The following is a 25,633-nucleotide window of genomic DNA, read 5'->3' on the forward strand; positions in this document are numbered from 1 at the left end:
GACACTTCTTATTACTGAATTTGTTTTAGTAACATAAATTACCTTTAGGAATTGTCCTAAGTCACCCGGAGCATTTATATGCCGTTGGTCATACATGATTTTCATGACTGTCGCTTTAGCATCTTCTGCATTCTGTACGAGCTCCTAGAAGTATAAAGAGTGGACAATAAGAACTCAAACAGTTTCCTGTCAGTTGCAAAATCATTACGTACAGTATATTCCTTTGGGCTTATTTACTGAATGACATTAAAATCGACCGTTATTTATTTTAAAAAGTTTTTAAATCACTTTGAAAGCAATAACAAATCGAAAATGAATAGTTTTGACAATAAAAATAAAATGTCATCAAGTTTTTCGCCAAATCTTGGTGAAGTACATTTTAAAAACAGTAAATTTACAAAGAACTACTTAACTTTGCACGTTTTGTGTACATCAGACTTATCGGTTGAGCTCGAAACAAAACACTTGGATTAACAAAAGTAATCGAAATTGAACAGCTTTCAAAATGTTAAATTCTGTGTGCCAAATATAACCTAGATCATCTATGCCTGAGAAAGGCAAAAGCTTCGGGTGCTGTACCCATTTCCTATTTGTTTTTTTATTTTCCTATATGAATTAGAGTACATTTCCTTGAAAGTGTTACCGTTTGTTCTTTTTTTGAATATTTAAAAAATGGTTTCCCGTTGTTTCTGTTGTATTAAAATATATGGTTTGTTTTCTTAATTGATCATATGTACTGTTTGAAGTGGCGCTGACACGAAGTTCACAATACAACACACAAACCAAACATAGTTACATTTGTGTAACAATCATTATAGATTTCTACTATGCAAACAACGGTAATTTTACCTGTTCCATGTATTTAAAATGCACCACTCGATTTAACAAGGAAGTCTACGGAAGCTGGTTAGTGTCAGGCTTGAGTTTTATATTTAAGTCGTTATAACGACTTAGCTAAGTTGTTATAACGACTTAGCATATTTATCTTGTTATAACAACTTAGCTAACTTGTTTTAACAACTAAGCTAACTTGTTATAACGACTTAGATAATCTAACTCGTTATAACAAGGTTAGCTAAGTTGTTTAAACTAGTAAGCTAAGTTGTTGCGATATAACTTGAACACTGGACACTTTAAATTTGCAAAACACTCATTTGCAAATCCACCGCCGCCTCAAATAAGTCGTTTAAACAACTTAGCTTAGTTGTTTAAACGAGATAGCTAAGTCGTTATAACGAGTCAGCTAAGTTGTTATAACGAGTTAAATTAGCTAAGTCGTTATAACAAGTTGGCTTAGTTGTTTAAACAAGTTAGCTAAGTCGTTATAACGAGTAAGCTAAGTTGTTGTAACGAGTTAAATTAGCTAAGTCGTTATAACAAGTTAGCTTAGTTGTTTAAACAAGTTAGCTAAGTCGTTTTAACGAGTTAGCCAAGTTGTCTAAACGAGTTAGCTAAGTTCAGTTGTTATAACAAAATAAATATGCTAAGTCGTTATAACAACTTAGCTAAGTCGTTTAAACAAGATAGCTAAGTCGTTATAACGACTTAAAAATAAAACTCTACCCTGACACTAACCGGCTTCCGTAGAAGTCTATTTTATTACGCACCCCATATATTCAACTTGAAATTTTAAAGTGGTTTTTTTTTGTTGTTCAGATTCAGATTTATATTTGGGGATTGCAAGGAATTTTAATGGTCCACTTACAAAAAGTGTACATTTAATTTTCTAATCAAAGATTTTTCGTAGTTTGAGGAATAGAGGTAAAACAAGAAATTTTAAGCAAACGTACATGGAGAATTTGAACATCTTCTGGATATTCCCTCATTATATTTTGAAGCTGCTTTAGTATTGGAGGTCGCTTCATTGGACATCGCCTTAATGGGTCCTTCTTTTGGCTATTGGTAGCCATCTTGTATATGTTTCTGAAAATAATAATTTATGTCAAGAAAGTACAAAAGAGGGGCAAAAGATACCAGAGGGACAGTCAAACTCATAGATCGAAAATAAACTGACAACGCCATAACTAACAAAGAAAAAGACAAACAGACAAATAAAAGTACACAAGAAATAACATAGAAAACTGAAGAGTTAGCAACACGAACCTCACCAACAACTGGGGTCATCTCAGGTGCAACGGAAGGGTAAGTTGATCCTGCTCCACATGTGGCATCCGTCGTGTTGCTCATGTTATTACAAACCCGGAAATACTAGTAGTCTAATTCGGTAGGTCAAATTCGTGAAAAAAGAAAGGGTTGTCGTTACTATATAAGGAACATTTCCGATATCATCTGTGAAACGGTTACTCCGTCATTGTCGTTACGATATAAGGAACATTTCCGATATCATCTGTGAAACGGTTACTCCGGTTGTCGTTGCGATATAACTTGAACACTGGACACTTTAAATTTGCAAAACACTCATTTGCAAATCCGCCGCCGCCTCAAATAAGAGCTACAATGTCATGTATATAACCAAAATGTGCGGAATTACATGGGATTCAATAATTTTATTGGTTTTCTACTGTTATTATTATATTTATTTTGCTATTTGATTTATAAAAACATGGGATTTTCAATATCCCATGGGACAGGGCAAAATCCCATGGGATCGACCATTATCCCATGGGATTTTGGTTAAATCCCATGGGATTTTTTAGGTCCCATGGGATAATTGTTGTCCCATGGGACTATAATTATCCCATGGGATTTTGAATATCCCATGGGACAAATTAAAATCCCATGGGATTCAAATTATAAATATATAGATATAAATATACAGTAATGTGTATGTTACAATGTATTCTATTTGGTAGTAAATTGTTATAAGATGAATCTTTTTAATTGAATATCTTTTTTCTTTGGAAATGTTAATTCAACATATTGTTCTATAACTGTTCAAAACTAAACCTTTAAACAACAAAGTAGATAATGTGAGTATCAATATATGTTTATTTATGAATTATAGAATACTTTCTTGAAACACTATTATTTACCATTTGAAATCAATGAAAAACTCTAATATAAGGCTGAACATACTAGTGCTGTAAATTCAGAAATTATTGCGTGCATTTATTATTGGATTTTTGTCATTTAAGACTAAAATGAGATTTTAATTTTTTACGATTTTGAGATCAGTTTAATTCATATAAAATATTTCTAAATGGGAGTTTAAATTATTGCATTTACAACTGTGTTGCAATTTTTGCAAATAAAACCCTCACAATAATTCTTGAATTTGCAATAGCTATTTAAGTAAATCTATTTTTTTCACAATATCCCTCCACACAAAACATTAATAGTTTCTTATCATCCAGCATTGTGTGATCTTATAGTCCACTTTTTGGTCATTCAGCACAGAACATTGACATTAGGTATTGTGGTTTCAATATCTTTTGGTATTTAAAAGAACTTTAAATCCTTGACTGAGTGATGAAAATAATAGCTGATCCAACTTTTGTCTTTGAATTTTATTCTGGTCTTGTTTCTATGTTTCCTCCATTTATTCTAGGTGATGAATTTCAATCCTTCTGAAAAAGAACCAATAAAATCTGAAGTATTATATAAAATTTTTGGCATACATGTAGCAATACTATGATTTTTAATAAAAATAGCTATGCGGCATGGATTTCACTGATTGTTAAAGGTTGTCCAGTGTCATCAGTTGCTAACCTCTTACATCCTTTGGTCTCTGATGGAGAGTTGTCAAATTAGCAATATACCACATCTTCCTATTTTAATACTACCGGTATATAACAATCAATTAATTAATTCTTCTTTATAACATTTGGGTATTTTCCCAAGTTATGTATATCATATATATAAAGATCAATGTTAAAACATTAGGCAATTATAATAACATATTCCATTATTCACTAGAATTTTCAATATATTATACAAAATGCAGACAACAGAAACAATATATCTTTAAGCTTTTGAAGATTTGACAGAGTTCAATTTGTGTTTTATTTCAATGTAAAAATACCTTGAAATCTTCGGACATATTGGAAATTATAACATTGATACAAAAAAAATATATATTGTTTTATCCTTATTTTTTGTGTTGTTGGCTTGCTGTCTCATTTTACAGTTTATACATACATCAATAATCTTCTTCTTTATTAAAAGTAAATATGGGATATTTTTTATTTTTATAATCTGAAAACATTATATTTCTATCGAATAACTAATATTACCAAGTTCACAAACACCAATGTGTTTGTCAGATACTAATTTTAAGACATGTATAAATGTTCCAGACCATATAAGTATTTGGACCATACGTTTACGGTCCGATACATATAAGTATACTCTTACAGTCCGACCATATTCATACAATCAGACCATTTGAGTATACCCGGTACTTGTACTGTCTAATACCAGAGCTCAACCAAACATGTATTTTTATTTCTACTGCAATTTAACTTTTTGTATTAACCTATTAAAGATTTCAGTTATGTTGATCTATAATGTATATTTGTATCTAATAAACTTGATCAACTTCTTAAAATTGGGCAGACTGTACGTGTAGTCTAAATACTCATATGTTCTGGAACATAAACATGATTAACAAGCATTCAACAGGATGTCATGCTAAAATCCCTTTATATTCGTACTAAATTTTGAGTATATATACAGAGGCGGATTTAGGGGGGGCAGGGGGTCCTGGGCCCCCCCCTTTTTGGTAAAAAAATTGGTTGCTTTTTAGGGAATCACTGAAGCGTGACTGGAGCGGGCCCCCTCTTAGGTCAGTCAGTGGGCCCCCACTTATGAAAATTTCTGGATCCGCCACTGATATATATAAATCCACAGGCTACTTACTGAAATTCATGGCAAACACTCACCAAAAAATTAAAGAGGAAACAATTTAGAGAAAGGACTGGACAGATGAATGCACAAACACTATTAAAACAGAGCATAAAACTTACCAAAAACAAGAAGTTTTACATATATCCTTCAGAAGCAGGTAAATTGAAAAGTTTTTTTTTCTTTCTCTGCGGTCCATGGTATAAACTTTAAATTCATTCATGCAAAATAGGAAAATCCACAAAAGTAGGACCTTGAACCTCAGCTTATCCACATTTTGACTTTTGAGCTGCATATTTTTTTTTCTTTTCATCTTGCTGACAATCTACATGATCTAAACATAAAAAAATGTTAAAAACATAATTCTAGATTAACTTTGTGTTTTTAATTTTGTTGATACAAACAATTTTTCCAAGTTTAAAAGGAAAACATCATCACAAAAAAGGAGGTCATACTAACCTCCGAAATATTTAAACAAACCAAAATTATTACTTGATTAAGATCTTGTCATAAATTAATAGCATTGGTACTCTTATTTTTGAAAACCATATATATATATATATGGCTTTTGCATACTTATATTCCTTTGTACAACAGTATGCATATTAAGATTGATTCCAAGGACTTAAATGTTAAATTAGCATGATTAATTTTACAGTTTCTCAGCTCAATGTGTACAATATGAGAGTATCTTGCAATACTGTATATTCTGATATTCAGAACATATTGTGAGGTTTTTATTAATGCAAATGAGAGCTGTATATCATTCTCATTTCTGAGTCTGAGACATATTTATGAGCTGAAGACCAGTGCCAAAATTTCCTCACTGCATTGAAGACCCATAGGTGACCTTCGTCCGTTGTCTGCTCTTTGGTTGTGTTGTTGTCTCTTTGACAAATTCCCAGTTTCTATACTTCCCATTTTATAACATGTATGCAGATTTTTCGTAAATTACAATAATCAATCACGCAATTCTGTCCATTATTTATTTGTTATTGAAAATAAGCAAAAATAAATGCACACAAAATTTAACATTGTTAATAAAGGCTTTTTTTTAAAATTCAAAACAGTTGCCTACACCGTTAATTTCCTTGTTTGATTTATTTCATATTTTTAAAGCCTTAATAGCTAACTAGATGGTATGCCTGGATGGATCCAGCCATTTTATAAAGGGGGTTCCCTGTTCCCAACCCAAGATTTAGGAGGGGTGGTTCCAACAATATGTTCCCATTCAAATGCATTGATTGTCCAAAAAAAAGGGGGGGGGGGTTCCAAGTTGAACTTCCAACCCCTAGAATCCTCCCCCTGTGATCCAGAATTTTTTTCACTTAACCACTGGGGATCTCAACCATTTAAAAGTTTTTCAAACATGTGAGGGTGGGGGTGACCCCCATGGACTCTCCCTATATTTCATTTGATGTGTTTTATTGTTCCATACAAGAATATATATGGTTTAGGGGTGGGGATCTTGACCGTTTACAAGATAATAGCACATTCTCAAATTGAACGGGATGGGGTGACCCCCAGGGACTTCCTTTTAATTTTCATTGATTTGTTTTATCGTCCCATTCAATAATATATATGGTTTAGGGGTGGGGATCTGGATCGTTTACAAGATAATAGCACATTCTCAAATTGAACAGGGATGGGTGACCCCCAGGGCGTAACCTTTAAATTCAATTGATTTGTTTTATAGTCCCTTTCAAGAATATATATGGTTTAGGGTGGGGATCTAAACCATTTACAAGATAAAAGCACATTCTCAAATTGATCGGGGTGGGGTGACCCCCAGGAATTCCCTTTAATTTTAATTGATTCATTTTATTGTCCCATTCAAGAATATATATGGTTTAGGGGTGGGGATCTAAACCGTTTACAAGATAATAGCATATTCTCAAATTGAAGGGGGTGGGAATTACCCTCGAGGGACTCACCCTCCCTTCTTTCTTCCCCCAAAAATACCTGATCACCACCACCCCCCCCCCCCTTTTACCTCATTTCAATCACCCTGATATGATCTGATATAAATTTTAATAGTTTTATCACTTACAATAGGAATGATCAGGAATTGGTTTAAATTCCCCAATTAATTCTAGTCGGTCATATATGAATAAATTGATTTAACCTTTACACCATTAATATCAACATATTTCATTTTTGATAAAGAAGGACAAAAGTTTTCTATGGGTAGAAATTGATAGTTACTATAAATTTGGGAAGCTGTCAAATTCATAGCATGCCGGTGGCTGTTTTCAAAGTGCTGCCGCTGGTTTTTTTTATCACCCTCGTTGTTTTCGGACTAACGATTTAGGCCTGTGGTGGATAATAGTGTTCGTGCATTAATTTTCTATACCTTCTCAATTAATATTTTCAAATACTGACGGCAAGTGTTGTAATGTATCAGTGTCTTACTTGAGATCAACGTGCTATTTACATGTGCGATCGAAAATGCAGGGGAAGGAAACTTGTCAATTGTGTTTATTTTTAATCCGAAATAAAATAAGCCGCCGTAAAATTAACCTTGGGTAAATTCCTCAAATTGATGCAAGAGGCTTCTTTTTTTTAAGCTATATTTTTAATGACTTACACTTTTTACCATTATTCTCTTTCTTTCACTATTCTTTATTCTTTTTTTTCTTTGCCCGTTATTCTCTATTCTGTTAATTCACATCCACCTCTTATGTGGACTTTCGGTGGTTTATTTTTTTAGTTCTGTGATAAGTCAATATTTCATGCAGGTTCATGAAATAATGGTTTTATGCATATCAGCCAAGATTGTGCGTGGAATTTTAATAAACAATTCAACACCACACGTTATGTGAATTTGATTAAAATCGATGAACATGAATTTGACAGCTAGTGACCCTTTTACAGGTAAAATTCAATTAACAAATTCTGACCTACTGGCATTCAACACCAAATTACCTACTTACTGTATATTGATAAATGTGATTGTATGTCAATACCTCAACATCGTGAATACGCCATGTGAGGTGTTGGTTATGTGTGCTACGGGGTCACTGGTGGCGCCTTCATCACAGAAAAAAAAACAAGTAAAAAAGTGTGGAATTTTGTTGCTGAAAATTTAATTTGTAAATTCCTGAAAAATGTACTTAATTCCGTTCAACTGCTAACATGTAAGTTCGATACGAAAATAGGATAAAAAGCATTCGAAAAATTTGTGATCAGTAATTATTTTTCGAATAAATGAAGAGCAATGGGTTAAAAAAAAACTGAAGAAAAAAAGTAAAAAGTAAAAGAAAGTCGTTGAATTAATTATTTTACAATTGTTTAAATATATGAGAGAATGTTTTAGGCAAATTGTCTTTATATACAGATAAATGTATTTAAGTTCAGGAAATAATTTATTCTTCTGGCGGCTTCAAATATTTTTTTTATCAATAACTTATACACAAGGAGACATTTTTGACTTTTGACAGCATGAACCGCAGTTAATTAGCAAACATAAATTAAGACACAAAATCGTTTACAAATACATTTTATAGAAGGAAAAAAAAAAGGGGGGGGGGTAATACGCTCACATACTTCTAAAAAGATTTGCATATGAAAGCTGTCTAAAGATAATATTAAATGATTTCAGGAGTTTTGAAAAAAAAGAATACATATATATATATATATATATATATATATATATATATATATATATATATATATATACAGTTTAATTTTCGACGTCTATACTGTTACAAAAAAGGTGATTCTTTTTTAAAGATTTGGTACTTCAGTTTCGACTCAAAATTTCTTTTTGAATTGTTAGATGGCAAACTATTTAGGATAAGATTGTATCTGAAAAGTGTTCTTTAAGTAATTATGGTGATATTGGCGACGAGATTCATTATATTATAGCAAGGGCTTGTACAAATCCTTGATTAAAGAATTTCAGCAATATAAATAGACGAAAGTAGACAAACAATTATTAAGATCTCCAAGCGGGCCAAATTGTACATCGAAAAAGATCTATATTTTTAAACGTTTTTAAATGATATAACTTGAATAGAAAATTTCCCAACTATGTGAAGATTTTTTATATTTCTAAACGTCTTCAATTATTACATACCAAAGAAAAATTTATTTAGCATATTCATATAATTTTATATTTTTTTCCAAGTAAACTTTTTTTGTAAAGTTTACTTCTATGTGTTTATAACCATCAACAGAGACACATTCTCTGCCGTCACCAATCATTCCTAATCATTAAAGATCAATTGACAAAATTCAAATGATGATTGGTATTGAATATGATCATCGGTCATCCGTGACGTATTCTAAAATCCCAAATAACGGCGCATGTCGATAGATAGTTTATTAATTATCAGTGTATATAAAGTGCGAATCCAGCTAGTTCATTTTCACTGTCATATGTAATGCGGGTATGTTTATTGTAGAATAAAGGATCATGGGAAAACTGTATTTGTTTACGTTTTGAAAATACCAAATTAATTGATTTGAAGGAAAGTTTTTACATATTTTCATTGTGATATGTCTTTATTATGTACAAACATAGCATTAAAGTTCAATTAAGTGTTATAAAAGCAACATAATATAGCCAAGGATTTGTATCCTTGATATAGCATATCGATTTTTGAAAGCGATCCATTTTAACTATAGATACGATGAATTATCACTGTTAGTGCAGTCATTTCTGATGTGGAATTTTCGAAGATGCGAGGAATTTTTATTGTAGAATTATGTGATAAATGCACTTGAAACAAATGAAAAACTTAGTTGATGACTTTTATAGAATATATGATAAATGTATTTCAAATTGAAATACAAACTCCTCATGCATTCTTTATCAAATATATAGCTTTTCAAACTTGTAACAAAAACGCTTCCCAAAATATCATATTGTATTCTTCAAATTTAATACGTTTTTCCTTGATTTAAAAAAAAAATTAAAAGATATTTCTGGTTTTTTTTTAAGTCAAAGATTGATATTGCGGAGTTTAAGTGCAGTCTGTGTAAAATAGAGACGAGTACATTTGAGCACGTTATCTTACACGCAATAAATACACTTGCGAACAGAGAAATATGCATCTTGAAACGCAATGGTGACAAAAAAACTTATAAAAGATTAACTTTCCCCAGTTGTACCCTCAACTGCTTCAATTTCCATATTCTGAAAAAAGACAGTTTTGGTAGAACAAATGTTCTTGACTCGATTGTTGCTTGCATGATTTTAACTGTATAAGGTGAAACGGTATGTGACATAAATTATCCACAGTCATTAAAACATGAAATGTAAGGTGTGGGCGAACTTTTTTTTTTTGCATTGGTACGTGAAGTAGAGCACCCTTGATACAAACAAATTATCCGTAATGAACAGCTCGATACCAGAGGAGGATTTAGGGGGACAGGGGGTTGCCCCCTTTTTGGGAAAACATTTGGTTACTTTTATATGGAATCACTGGAGCGGGCCCCCTCTTAGGTAGTCATTGAACCCCTACTTATAAAAAATTCTAGATCCGCGAGTGGATACTACCACAGAGGTCAAACAATGCACATTTAGGTAATTGTACACAACACGCATGCTAAAATTCATGTTTGATGATCTTAGACCCTTTGGACCTCTATGTGGGCTATTTCGGTAACTTGGTAAAAATCCCCAAACTGGATACAAGGTTAGATTCAGCATGTCAAAGAACCCCAAATATCCATAACATCTTTTGTCTATAAAAATGCATGCATGGGATACATTTGTTATTGAAGGCATGACTGTAACAATAGGATGAAGATAAAAAAATATCTTATTCTGGGGTCTCATTGGGGGGGGGGGGAGGTCTGATCCCTGATCCCGCTTACTGCTTTATCAGATTCACGTATCCCGCTTATACTATGCAGTTCTCATTTTTTTAAATTTTCCGTGTCCCGCTATACTTTATTTCTCGTTTTCACGACACAATCATTTGACTATCACGTGTCACGCTTACAAAAAAATCGGCAATTCCGCGTCACGCTTATACCCCAACGCGACCCACTATTCTACTCTTTTCTGACTCATATTAAGCCCATTATAAATATATTAAAAAAGTGTGTTTTTTATCCCTTTTTATCCCGTCTCGTTTCGGGTTGAGCCACAGATAGATAAGATGTCATATGTGACAATGAGACAACTCTCAAAACGAGTCACAATTTATAAAAGTATACCTTTATACGTCAAAATACGGTCTTCAACATGGAGTCTTAGCTCACACCGAACAGCAAGTTGTAAAGGGCCCCAGTGTAAAACCTTTTAAACGGGAAAACCAACGATTCAATCTTTATCAAGATGTACGTAATTAGTGGTGAAGTGTCATGGAAATGGATAAAAAAAAACAAGGATATGGAAATGGATAAAAAAAAAACAAGGATAAAGATCCCTATACGATTGATAAGAAATTTTAAAAATGGAATACATTTGAAATAAATGTTATTTCTATTGAATTTATTTAGAGTGTTTTAAAACCAAACTTTCCTCCGTAAGTTAAATCTTATCAAATCCGTCTCTTACTTTATCTATTGTTTGAGCAAGTCGGCTAAATTAAGGCTTTACAGCTAATTTCCTAATGCATGTAAAGCAAAACTTTGGTTGACTTGATTGCTTAGTTTGTATAATTGTTTATACAAACTTTGTAAATAAGATTGACATCTTTAAACAATATGTATCGGCATAGTTTAACCTGTATTTATATAATTTTTATATTTGAATTAAATTGGGTGTTATCATAATGATTGTACAAAAAAAAAACAAAGCAAGCACGCTAAAGTCTTGCTTTACATGCTTAAAAAAAATCGCTGTAATAGATACAAAAATAAATATATCATACAGTGAAAATGCGCCGCATATACAATACTAATGAATCGCTCTACAGTGAAAATGAAAGAATAGTATCATTATTCGACAGTAAACATGACTCGCATAAAAAAAGCATCATAGTGGAATTCAGTTCAATATGAAGAAACTGAATGACAAAACCTATTCTACGTTATACAACTTTAATAATTGTGTTGAAATGAATATTTTTTCTGCAACAACATCTTACCTGTTAGTTATAAAACACCTGCACGATCTGTTCGTGAAATGTCCTAAATATTCACCTATTTTGGTATATATTTCACAGCTATTTGGATTTAGGCGCGAAAAAAACCCGTTCGCATCTCTTACTTTGTTTTATTAGTATTATAGGTTTCTTAACATATACTTTTTAACTAATTTTCTTCATTTTCTTCAAAAATAAAAAAAAAGTCGTCTGTTTATTTATCATTCTACATCAAAAATTTCTGGCATATACAGTGAAAATGATATTTTAGGATCCGCACTTTACATACACTGATTACCGTCTCGCCATTTAAATTTCACCCAGGGGTTGAAGCAATGAAGGACTTTATAAAACCAAGGATGTGTATAGTTACTATACAAATCCTTGATAAAACTACATGTACATGTACTTATTAATATTTCTATAACAAATTACAAAAACATTTAGTGTAAAAATCATCGATTTATAAATGTCTCTTTTTGCCTTATGTCTCAATACATGTATTTATGTCTAAAATTTTATCAAAACAAAAATTACAAGATTATGAAATAAGTTATGAATCGAATGAATACCCTCAACACTAAAATACATGTCCTAAGTGACTTTTTATGTCTTGCGTGCACCGAGGAGACCCTTGACGGTTTTTAGACGTACCATTATTATTTATGCATATATTTGAAGCATTTTGTTCATAATAGGTATTTATATGTGTGTATCAGACAAAATGACTTCCTAATTAGCAGAGGCGGATTTAGGTTTTTTTCCAGCCCCCACCCCCACACACTAATCTTGGAAAATGGGAGATTAATATATAGGGAATCACTGAAGCATGACTGGCAGGGACCCCTCTTAGGCCGATCGAGTCAATGGGTCCCCACTTATGAAAATTTCTTGATCAACCACTGCTTAGTTCTAGTTATCTAAGGTCCTAGTGTGAAATATAACCAATAGGAATTGGTCTTTTTAAATACTTCTACATAGGCCTACATGTATACGTTTTGTCAAGGGTTGGTTCATTACCGACTGTGCAAGGGCTATATAGCCAGTCAAGGTCGTTAAAAACTTCCATTTGTTGGTTCATGCAATTTTGAAATTATGTTAACTCAATGCGTAGTTAAAAGTTACTAAAGTTGATATTTGCTACTTTTCTTCTTTATTTCATATAATTGATTTTTTTATTTTTTTTCTTCGAAAAATTTGTGGTGTTGAAATAGGGAATAGACACAGATACCTAAGCACATTTAACAAAAGAAATTTTGTGTAATGTCATCAATCTGTATCTGAGATCTGTATTACACGTAGACAGAATGTTCAGCTTCTCTAGAAAACTTTACGTTATACACACCGGAGAGTACACGCACTGTCGTAATGGAAAATTACTGTATGTTATAATTACCTGTAATCAGCTTTGCAACAAATCAGTTGACTGACCATGGCATTACAGTTCAAACAGATTTTCCTCAAATCAAAATGGAATATTATATATATATATATACATATTCATTTTTATATCTTTAAAATTTAAAACTTTAAAAAGTACACTTTAACAAAATTATGCAATATAACGAATTGAACAATTAAAGATAGTATTTTAACCAAGTTTAAGATATATAATTTTACAGATCCTAAAAATATCCAAACAAACGATAAATCTAACGATATGAACTTACGCAGTTTTATATTATAAGACTGACACACACCAGTTTGCTAACTCGGTGTGCTGGGCCAGGGTGCTGGGTGAGGTGTTGGAACTTGATATACATGTATCATTAAGTTACAGTTCTGTTAAAATTTGACTGCCTTTTTACAGGGAATTTCTATTCTTACTGTTAACAGTTAGTATACTGTTCCTGGCTTAGAATGATTCAGGGGCGGATTTAGAGGGGGGCACAGGGGGGCCCGGGCCCACGGGGGGGTCTCTTCCTATATAAAGGTATATACATATGTGCCGCTGGAATGGGTCCCTTTTTTGATCCGTCAAATATATCAATGGGGTGCAATTTTACCGAGGAAATATATCAATAGGTAGTAATTGACCGATTGTGATATATCAATGGGTCAAAAATATATGAATGGGTTATGATTTCGCTGTGAAATATATGTATAGGTAGGGATTTCACAATTATTCAATATATGAATGGGGGGTGTTTTGAAAATCCCAGCTGCACACCTGTACCCAAAATCCCATGTTGAGACCCCCCCGTGCCCGGGCCCCCTATTTTGGAAAAAAATTGGTTGCTTATATAGGGAATCATTGAAGCGTGACTGGAGCGGGCCCCCTCTTAGGTCAGTCAGTGGGCCCCCACTTATGAAAATTTCTGGATCCGCCACTGTGATTCTCTGCTCAGCAACTGGTGCGTAATTAGCATTTTATTTAAATATCTTGTAGCAGTAAAAAACACAAATTAATTTATTTTTCAAATAGCTTTATTCAGCTTAATAATTATAGCGAAAAACAGCGAACATGGGGAAATAAAATGTTTTTAGTAGCCTTAATATTAAATCTCCAGGCGAGTGTGATCAAAGAAAGAGGTTCTCCGTAATTCTTGGAAAATCTTATCTGATTCAGGATCAATTCATCGGTTACACTCCCCTATCACCAGTGGTTCTTTGTTTTTAGCTGACATTCTGAAAAAAAGGTGTGTAAGTGTTGACTCGCAATTTGCATGATTAATTACAGATATCGACTCGTTACCAGGACTACTGCAAAAACAATAATTCAGTTCACTGATTTAGATTGAAGGTAAACGAACAGAAAGTCGCAGGACAAAAAGTCATAGGACATAAAGTCACTAATTTGATAGGACAAAAAGTCACAGGACAAAAAGTCACAAACAAATTGTTGACAATTGGCCCATGGTTTGAATATATATGAAAAAGATCTTGAAATATTTTCTTTTTATTACATATATTCATTTCTAATTTAAGGAAATTGCTCATAAAGCTTGATAAACATGATAAATAGAAATGTATTATATTTTAATCTTGCAAAGGATATATGGGGCCATATTTATTGGCAAATTGAAGCAATTTAAGTACCAAGCCACTTTGACATTTTGTTTTCATAACAATTATTTGATTATTATTGATATTTATCGGCGTTTTGCATTTGCGCCGATCTGCATTTCATTTGCGCCGATTTTTTCTTTCATTTGCGCCAATTTTTTTTTTCATTTGCGCCAATTTTTTTACAGGTTAATTACAGGTAATTACAGGTGAATAGATATAATAAGTTGTGTTATCTTCAGACTTTTTCCTTGGCCGTACCCATGGTTCTTAAGCCTCGGTCTTTCGGTCAACAGCATATTTATTGAATAAATTTTAATTACTAGTTGCTTCTTATATAAAACTTCAAGAAAAATACAAAAAAAAAGTGTTTTCTTGTTCAAAGAAAAATAATCTCTAAACTGAATTGTGACTTTTTGTCTGTGACTTGTTGACCGTGACTTTTTGTCCTGTGACTTTCTGTCCTACTTTCAGATTGAATAGGGGTTTGGTTGACCCCGTCTCCCTCTATCTGAGACTACTATCTCAGTGATGAACTTAATGTTTTATGTATTGTGCTTGTCATATATGTATGTTGGATAAAAGCTCTTGAGTTTATGTTGTATTGTATGTATAACCAACTTTAAATAAATCTTTTTTGTTAGCCCATAACAACTAACAAGTAAGATTTAGGTTTCTTCTTTTTTTAATACAAACAATTATTACGCCTTGAAAGGATTTTTTTTTACTATGACGGTGTCCAAGAACAAAATTGAAATAGCTAGACACTAACTTTATATTGGACCCTAGTAGCTTTATATGTGCTTGTGGTTGCAAATGTAAATGCATGGATGCCTGCTACACTGTAGAATTCATGTAGAATACATGACAAGGAAGCTAAATTGCTTTGCTCTTCATGGACTACGAACTCGTATTCATAATTAAAAACCTTCCGCCAAGCAAGCGTAAGGGTCTTTGACAGTAACCAACACTCATCTCACGAGGCGTTCCTAGTATGTCTTTTTAGGTATATATATATATAAACATTTAATTTTATTCGTCATTGTGCTTCTTGAAGTGCTCCTTTGAAGCCAGAAGGAGGGATTTTCTAAACCAGAACAGAACAGAATAGCCATGCAAGACTTCAAAATCATTTGGACTAATATTATGGCACATTTTGTCTTACCACAGGAATTTGTGTCAATTTATCTGGTTTTCTATCCTCTGACCTCATTTTCATGGTTCAGTGGTTATTGTTAAGATTTTGTGTTTTGGTTGGGTTTTCTAATATTGTATGCAACATGTCAAGTATATTTTTTGTATGAAAATTTTTAGGGATGTACATGTTAGACTGGCATGTTTTATTCAATCTTGACCTCATTTTTATGGTTCATTGCTTAATGTTACCTTTTTGGTTTTTTTGGCCAGTTTCTCTATTTTCTTGTTTCCAAATTAGCAAAAGGTCAACTAGGTGCATATGTCTGACTGAGAAGTTTCATCTTACTTTATTTTCATAGTACATAGGACAATAAAAAAAAAGAAGATGGGGTATGATTAGACAACTCCCCATGAGAGACCAAATGAAACAGAAATTAACAACTCAAGGTCACCCTACAGCCTTAACAATGAACAAATATAAAAAAGAAGATGTGGTATGATTGCCAATGAGACAACTGTCCACAAGAGACCAAAATGACTCGGACATTAACAACTAAACGTCACCTTACGGCCTTCAACAATGAGCAAAGCCCATACCGCATAGTCAGCTATAAAAGGCCCCGCTAAGACAATGTAAAACAATTCAAACGAGAAAACTAACGGCCTTATTTATATAAAGAAATGAACGAAAAACAAATATGTAACACATAAACAAACGACAACCACTGATTTACAGGCTCCTGACTTGGGACAGGCACATACATAAATAATGTGGCGGGGTTAAACATGTTAGCGGGATCCCAACCCTCCCCCTAACCTGCGACAGTGGTATAACAGTACAACATAAGAATAAACTATAAAAATCAGTAGAAAAAGGCTTAAATCATCAGATGGACAAAAATACAAGTGGACGTGGCCGGGTATTTATACATCCCTACACAAAAAGACACAATTAACAGATCTGAGAGTACTCCCAGTTATACTGCATAGTCAGCTATAAAAGGTCCAGAAATGACAACAAAAACAATTCAAACCAGAAAACTAACAACCTAATTTATGTACAAAAAATGGAAAACAGTTAAATGTTACACATAAACAAAGGACAATCATTGAATTATAGGCTCCTGACTTGGAACAGGCACATACATAACGAATGTGGCAGGGTATAAGGAACTATGAAAATGTTTCGTTTTTGTGGTTTGGTTTATTTTCCGGATACTGTAAGCAATAAGGCCACTTTATGTAGTGAACGGAATGATTGTAAGATGCACATGTCTGTCTGTCATATTTTATATGACCTTGACCTCATTTTCATTGGTCAATGAAACACTGCATTGTTTATCACAATTATGCTTAAAGTTACAGGTAGATTATATTTGTAGGATATGTAACAATTGTAAGGTGTGCATGTCTCTCTGGCAGATTCATAAAACCATGACCACATTTTATGGTTCTTTGAATAAGCATAGGTCTACTTGTTGTACAGAATGAATGCAAGGTGTCATATAAAAAAAGAAGATGTCTGTTTGCCAAGGTTAATTTTACTAAGACCTCATTTTCATAAAACAATGATAATATTAAACAGCAAGAATGAGGATGAAGTCGAAGTTATATACAAATGAGGCAAAATTTTCAGTTGCCTACTTTTTATGTATTAGTAGTTATTTTTGTCATTAAATGATATTGTTTACCCTTTTATGTGTAGGGAAAGAATATTAAAGATAAAGGGAAACTATAAACAGAAGAAATTAACAACAAAAATAGATTTACAAAGGTCAACAAAGCCTAAATGGTAAGTCCACTGTTAAAAAAAGTAATAGCCCTTGAGTAATGATTAAATATTTATTAAAATAAGATGTGGTACGATAAATGAGAAAACTATCCATCAGAGTTCAATTAAGTGGATGCAAACCATTGTAATTACTTATTAGAGGCCAATGATGACCTGTTAGTAATTAAAAAACTCATACCCTATACATGATATAGTAATCTACTAAAAGACAACGCTAACAAAATTTGAAATGATGAAGCATCAATTCAAACTTCAAATATACCAGACTAATTTATAAAAAAACAAAATATTATGAAAAACAAAAATGACGGATATGAACCAACATCAACCACAGAACTATGTACAAGCTCCTGATGTTGGACAGGCATAATATGGCTGGGTTGATATAAAAATAAGAAGCAGTCTGATTTCAAATAAGACTTTTCTCCAATAGAGATCAAATGACATTTAAGGAGGCTCGAGGGTATAAAAATTTCAGAAAAATATTAAATATATTTTTTTCATAACTAATGTTATTTATAACTTTATTAGTTTTTACTTTATCATATGGTACAGAAATCATTCTTAAAAATCAATTCGTTTTGGCCCCAGACAACTTTTAAAATGTATATATCATTGAAAAAGCTCCAAATTATCTCCCTTTGGTGCAGAAATGCCATTTTTTGGCATGAGAATTGTAATATCTTTTTTAGCTCATCTGAGTGACCTATATTTTTTGTTATCATTTTCAACTAACTTTACTTAAACTAAACTATTGTAAAATTTAAGCGATTTCTGTAATTAAGTTCTTTTTTCATTTCAAAATTACCTCTATTTCTCCTATTATTTCAACAGAAAAAAAAGTACCTTTACAAAAATGTATATATGCTTCTTTCAAAGGCAGATTGTGAGTGTGAATGAATGGTGTCCCCATTTTTATAATTTAATTTTTCTATTTTTCTATAAAGTATAAGATAAAAGTTCATTTATAGAAAAATATAGCGTAACCCTATATTAAGAAAAAAATTTGATTGAAACCTGCGAGCCCCCTTAATTTAACAAAAATAGTTCACTGTACAGCCTTTGACAATGAGCAAACGCTATACCGGACAGTGGTTTTAATAACAGCACAACATTTGAACAAATTGTAAAAATTTGTTGCAAAGCACTGAAATAAGAGTACTAACAATAGATATTTAAATGATAGTTATTAAAATGTTCATAAACATGATAAAATAGCCATTTTATTGCTGTATTTCTCTTCACTGATAATTTTTGAGTTTTGTGTATTTGTAGGTCAGACATCTCGGTTTTCATGGTCATCATTCAACAGATCAATACTGAACAGAAAACTTGGAAGATGATATTTTTCTCAATAGTGCGACTTTTTTAATTGATTTGAAATGGAACGTTTTTTTCCTACATTTAATAGAAAAAGGAAATTTCAACATAATGACTATAAACAAAAAGGAGTCATACCATCACGATCATAGATGCTCAAGAACTTGATCATGTAAATGCAACAATGTAATTATCAATTGAAAGAAGGAACGAATGAAAAAAATATTAGTAAGTTGTTGTCCAAATAAACCTGCTTTGTCTTCTCATTTGAATTGCTCCATCCAATAAAGATGTACGGAGGAAGATCTTTGAAGAACAGATTGAAAAATGTTTTGTCTAAGAATTGCGGGAATATTCTAGTGGATGAAATAATTTATTGACTTGACTCTTATATAGTGGACTGAATAATTGTACATAGCAAGCAGCGAAAAAGAAAACTAAAACTTTAACACAAAAAATGTTTAAATTATAAATTTGCAAATATAAGCATAATATTATGTACACCACAAAGGTATATAATTCAAATTGTTTGCATATTCATGTATTGCAATGAAACTATAACAAAGAAAACCTTACCTCATGAAAAGAGTAAACTATTTAGTCAGAATATTTTTTTTCAGTTCTATTTTTCATTATAAAATAAACAAGACAAAGATTTCAAAACAATATTTTTTCATTTATTTAAACATGTCATCATTTTGTTTCAGTAAAAGAACTTTACTCTTTGACCTTAAATTTTATTATACATTCCAAAATCAGAATTATAATCTTTATTGTCATATTAACAAACAAAAAACATGTTTGTGACAAAATGAAAAAAAAATTAATATAATATAAAAAAAAATTGTATACTTTTCAAACTTTTTACTACCATACAGCATTCATTGCAACATACACATACTGTATATTTATATCTATATATTTATAATTTGAACCCCATAGGATTTTATTTTGTCCCATGGGATATTAAAAATCCCATGGGGACAAAAATAATCCCATGGGATTATTATCCCATGGGACCAAAAAAAATCCCATGGGATTTCCCATGGGATAATGGTAAATCCCATGGGATTTTGCCCTGTCCCATGGGATATTGAAAATCCCATGTTTTTATAAATCAAATAGCAAAATAAATATAATAGTAACAGTAGAAAACTAATGATATTATTGAATCCCATGTAATTCCGCACATTTTGGTTATATACATGACACTAGCTCTTATTTGAGGCGGCGGCAGATTTGCAAATGAAGATGGTCATTGTTATAATATTGTTCGTTTCTCTTTGTGTTGCATTTTAACGTTGAGTCGTTTGTGTTTTCTCTTATTTTTGAGATATTGAGATAAGACGTGGCACGGTACTTGTCTATCCCAAATTCATGTATTTGGTTTTCATGTTACATTTGTTATTCTCGTGGTGTTTTGTCTGATGATTGGTCTGTTTCTGTGTGTGTTGCGTTTCGGTGTTGTGTCGTTGTTCTCCTCTTATATTTAATGCGTTTCGCTCGGTTTTGGTTTGTTACCCCGATTTTGTTTTTTGTCCATGGATTTATGAGTTTTGAACAGCGGTATACTACTGTTGCCTTTATTTTGCAAATTTAAAGTGTCCAGTGTTTAAGGAACATTTCCGATATCATCAGCTGTGAAACGGTTACTCCGGTTGTCGTTACGATATAAGGAACATTTCCGATATCATCTGTGAAACGGTTACTCCGTTATTTGCCTCGCCACTTTGTCCGCGTAGGGTGCTATATATATAGGATTATGCCTCATGTGTTCCAACATCTCTGATTTCAATATACGGGTCAACAGCAAATTTAAAATTTTCCCTGCAGTTTTTGAATGACATATGGTGACCTTATATTTTTCGCATCTTCGTCCTTTATTGATGGTCAAGTTGAGCTATTTGCAAACCATACATGTAGACATCTTATACGTTCAGGTATTTCGCATCCCTTTTTTTATGGTAATATTCTTTACAAAGCACAAATATTCACCTCAAAAGCTAACAAAACCTTTAAACAGACTAACTAAGAAGGGATATAGTAACGATACTGTTGTCAGGTCATTAAAGATTGCGTATTTTGGTTTTAATATTGATTCACTTATAGGGTCTTTGCATAAAAAATAACGATATAAGGAACATTTCCGATATCATCTGTGAAACGGTTACTCCGTTATTTGCCTCGCCACTTTGTCCGCGTAGGGTGCTATATATATAGGATTATGCCTCATGTGTTCCAACATCTCTGATTTCAATATACGGGTCAACAGCAAATTTAAAATTTTCCCTGCAGTTTTTGAATGACATATGGTGACCTTATATTTTTCGCATCTTCGTCCTTTATTGATGGTCAAGTTGAGCTATTTGCAAACCATACATGTAGACATCTTATACGTTCAGGTATTTCGCATTCATTTTTTTATGGTAATATTCTTTACAAAGCACAAATATTCACCTCAAAAGCTAACAGAACCTTTAAACAGACTTACTAAGAAGGGATATAGTAACGATACTGTTGTCAGTTCATTAAAGATTGCGTATTTTGGTTTTAATATTGATTCACTTATAGGGTCTTTGCATCAAAAATAAACACATTTATTCTAAAACCAGTAGTTGGCATGATACGGGTTATGTTCTTCTTATATATTTTATGACGGTATAATACTAAACCCCTAACGAGAGGGATTGTACTTGATTTTGCCATTTGATTACGGACTTTCGAATTTTCCTCGGAGTTCAGTATTTTTGTGATTTTACTTTTTCTTTTCCAACACTTTATTACATGCTGTTGAAGGCCGCACCTTGGCCTATAATGGTTTACTTTTATAAACTGTGACTTCGATTGAGAGTTGTCTCATTGGCACTCATACAACATCTTTCTACATCTATTTGATGATAGTGGTAAGAACAATATTCAGCTTGCTTTTGGAGCCTAATAAAAACAATTAATGTACTTTTGTTATGTTTGATAATTCTTTACTACAGCCCGTAACAGAGAAGTGATTGAATTGATGTTTCTTTACCGTCAAAATTAGCTACGTTATCGACAAACTTAATTGAGCAGGGACCGAACTATTGGTACTTTAACGTTAAAAAGATTGACAATGCTGACAAACTTTCATGTGTCGATAATCAAGTTTAATACCGATAATATTGAAAATAATTCTAATAATATGAAACAAAATATGTCCATGCACCATTTCGATTGGGCGAAAAGTAGTCATTTCTTCAAAGTCAGAACAGAATAAACAACATAGGTTCTCAATTACTAAAAAAAAGTTCTAAAAGATAATTTCAAATCAGAGTAAACATATTAACTTCCTTATATTCAGTCGAATTTGTCTATATAGGTCACACAAAGCTGGTTCTTAAAACGTTTGTATCAGGGAAAACATTTTTCTTTGACTTTTAAAACATGTAGGGGAAATGGATTTCCTAACCATTCACATGTAATATTCCGTATTTCTGATTTTTTGTTCGATAACGTAAATTATACTACTTTTTTTATGACTACGTGAACTTGTGCCATTTATTTTTGCTGGTCTTTAGGAAGACAATTTACAATTGTGCAGTGAACGGAGGCACTTATACATAACCTTATAATTCTGTTTGGAAACAAAAATAAATTCCCAATATATAAATATACATGTATTATATGTCGTGTACATGATTGGATATTGTAGATATAACTACCACACAGAAAACGTATCATGGATTTCGAGGCTTTCATATTCAAGGTTTTGAATTCTACCCTTATTGAAAACCTGTGGGGACCTCAACAGTTTCTAAAAACATCGATTATTTTTTGGTAAATTGAGTGCCGTCTCCCTGAACATGCTAACACTTAATTCATATCTTTTCATTTTCATATTTTTTTCCCTGTTTGTCTCTGTTGTCTTGATTGTTGGAACGATTAGTGGTATCTAACAATATTTATGAAAACTTTCTGAGAATTATGAATATTTCTTCTCTGTCAGATATGGATCATTACCAATGATAAAATGAAATGCCGTACATCACATCTTATAGAGGTTTAAATTTCAAATATTTGTCAATAACTTAAAGATATAGAGCAATTTTGTCTTCAACATTTCAAATGTTAAAGGGTACATTTGTATTTTTTACTTCGATTTGAAGGAAATTTATATGTCGGTGTTGCAACAATGTATGATTGACATAATCCCGGGGACATAGTAAACAGATAGGCATGAAAAAGAAAAGATATGGGGTATTCTGTATCAGACGAAAGAAAAACTATTGCAGTGTTGAATCCCATAAATATTCACAGGGCAAGCAGTATATAATATCTACATTGAGCAAATCGATGAGGTCATGTTTATTGTAGAAACGATGGATTCGACCCAGATAAAGTCATGATCAATGTCATTCAATCAATGAGTATTTATGCTATTCATATTAATGAATTTATCTGAGTCGCAGTCATCGTTTCTACAATAAACATTTCCTCGTAACAAATGATAAAAATTTCGGAGATCCCGTATTTGATCCTTTACCGTTAAAATGAAAATGCCAATGACAGAGGTTGATTATAAAAAATGTTTTACAGTGTTAAAAAAACTTCGACTTAAACAATGAAAACTTACACGTTGGACGTGAAATATTTTGTCGATGAAGAAAATTAAATTATGTCACTTCTGAAATAAGTTTGTCGATAACGTAACTTATTCTGACGGTAAAGAAACGCGAATTCGATCACTACTCTGTTACGGGCTGTATATGACATTCTCTTGGTCTTTAATATGTATTCTTACTTACCCCTTCAATTCAGAATTTCGCTAGCATTTCTGTTTCTAGGCAACGTAAAAGTCGACGTTTTGTAATTGTCTGCAAATGACAAATGAATGAAGGAAATAATTTATATTCCATGAATTTATGCACCCATACAAAATGTATGTGTATTTAAAAGGGGTTTATTCTATGTATTTGAATAAAGCATGTAAAGGGTGTATGTAACCTGATAGTATATAACTCACAATAATGTATGGTAATCACGAATGTTTTGTCACAAATACATTTTTGTCGGTAAGAAAATCGATAATGGATAATTGTCAACATCATATATAACAGATATAATATAAAATATAATTATAGTGTGTGATAACATTGTGTGAGGGAATTCGACGTTTGATGTACCACTGTTCACTCCAGTGCAATTTATGACTACCACTGCATCAATCAGAATTATTTTTTTTTTGCAGTGTTTTAAGAAATGATTTTGCTTTGTTGTCGCGTATTATTTGTGAAACATTCAATGTTTTAAAAAGGCGAATTATCTTTATAAAGTCAATGATTATGTTGACTTTTGAAGGCCAAACTTTCTACAGCCTTAAATACGCTAATGAAAGATCCAAAAACTTTACCAATACATAACGACATGATTATGAAATTATAACAAATCTATTGGTTAACAAATTTTTACTCGTTATTGCAAAACAATGAACTTAATATATCTGACATTTTCTCCCTACCCAGTTTACCCCTATACATTTTTATGATGTGGACTGGTCATTGTTATTGAATCGTAGGCAATTTGATTGGATTAGGTTGTTATTAGTTTACCTTCAAACTTGTTTATGCTTTTCATACATGACTATTGATTAATTAGAACGTGCATGAATGTGACCGGTAACTAAAATGACCTTCAAACTGGACACTGGACGAGTCAATATTATGTTTTATCAATGAAAGTTAAGGTATGAAAGGTAAGAATTGCCACTTATTCGATTTTCACAAAATTTTCGGAATATACAGTTGGAAAGGTTATTTTTTAAAAGCCTATTGTGAAGAGTAAAGAGAAAGTTTACAAATAATACGTTTTGTTTCATTAAACAAGTCATTTTCGTAAGAGAAATACCGAAATATATTTTACGCACGACTACGGCAGGTAAAATTATTAGTTATCATAATAAAAAAAAAGCATTTTTCAGTCTCATTGGAATATGTTGAATACAATTAATCCCAAACTTAAGAAGTAAGTAACTAAAGTCAAAATATGTCCGATCTGCCTATTTCTGCACATCAAAAGTCAATACGATCGTTTTAAAGTCAATTTCGTCTACCTCACAAAATCTTGTTAGGCACTATAGTACTTTGGACTAACCTCTTGCTTGTTTGATTCGAATTGGTTGTATATCTCTCAGCAATCCCAACCATGACAGCTAAACAAACAAAATAAAGGAATTTAAAGACGTAAATACTAATACGTCATTTGTGTCAAGGGCATATTTGACTTTCATAAAATGCAGTGTACATTTAAAGATAACAATAGAAATACGCAATGCATTCCACTACTTATGATAAAATTACAAAGATTAAAAGGCAAAAATGATCTATGCTATATAATATTTAACGCCATTATTAAATACATCACTATTCTTATTACCGAATTATTATTCTAGGTGATCTTTGCTATATTCAACACCATAATTAGTGCATCACTATTCTTTTTACCTATTGTATATCATTCTTGGTATATCAAACTTAAATAACATATTACATATTAGAGACCCGTG

General features: G+C 32.1%; 1 protein-coding gene and 1 long non-coding RNA gene across 4 annotated transcripts in view; one reads left to right on the forward strand and one right to left on the reverse strand.

Moving 5' to 3' along the window:
- Positions 1 to 25,325, reverse strand: part of LOC143072813 (sacsin-like) — a 54,974-nt gene extending 29,649 nt beyond the window's left edge. The window contains exons 1-4 of one of the 2 annotated variants that reach the window (XM_076247918.1): positions 25,222 to 25,325; positions 23,877 to 23,945; positions 1,791 to 1,923; positions 43 to 144 (exon numbers count right to left, since the gene is read on the reverse strand). In XM_076247918.1, coding sequence (XP_076104033.1) covers positions 43 to 144; positions 1,791 to 1,910 — 222 coding nt within the window. In that variant the 5' untranslated portion in view covers positions 1,911 to 1,923; positions 23,877 to 23,945; positions 25,222 to 25,325. The remainder of the gene's footprint in view (positions 1 to 42; positions 145 to 1,790; positions 1,924 to 23,876; positions 23,946 to 25,221) is intronic. The other variant, XM_076247917.1, reaches the window with a different exon arrangement.
- On the forward strand, positions 14,435 to 19,833 carry LOC143072816 (uncharacterized). 2 transcript variants are annotated; one of them, XR_012977323.1, is made up of 3 exons: positions 14,435 to 14,482; positions 17,692 to 17,778; positions 19,054 to 19,833. It is a non-coding gene; the product is annotated as an uncharacterized LOC143072816 (long non-coding RNA). The 2 variants fall into 2 exon arrangements; XR_012977324.1 differs by lacking the exon at positions 14,435 to 14,482 and adding an exon at positions 14,492 to 14,586.
- Positions 25,326 to 25,633: the final 308 nt, after the last annotated feature.

The sequence above is a fragment of the Mytilus galloprovincialis genome, chromosome 4 (assembly GCF_965363235.1).
Source record: "Mytilus galloprovincialis chromosome 4, xbMytGall1.hap1.1, whole genome shotgun sequence".
NCBI lineage: Eukaryota > Metazoa > Mollusca > Bivalvia > Mytilida > Mytilidae > Mytilus > Mytilus galloprovincialis.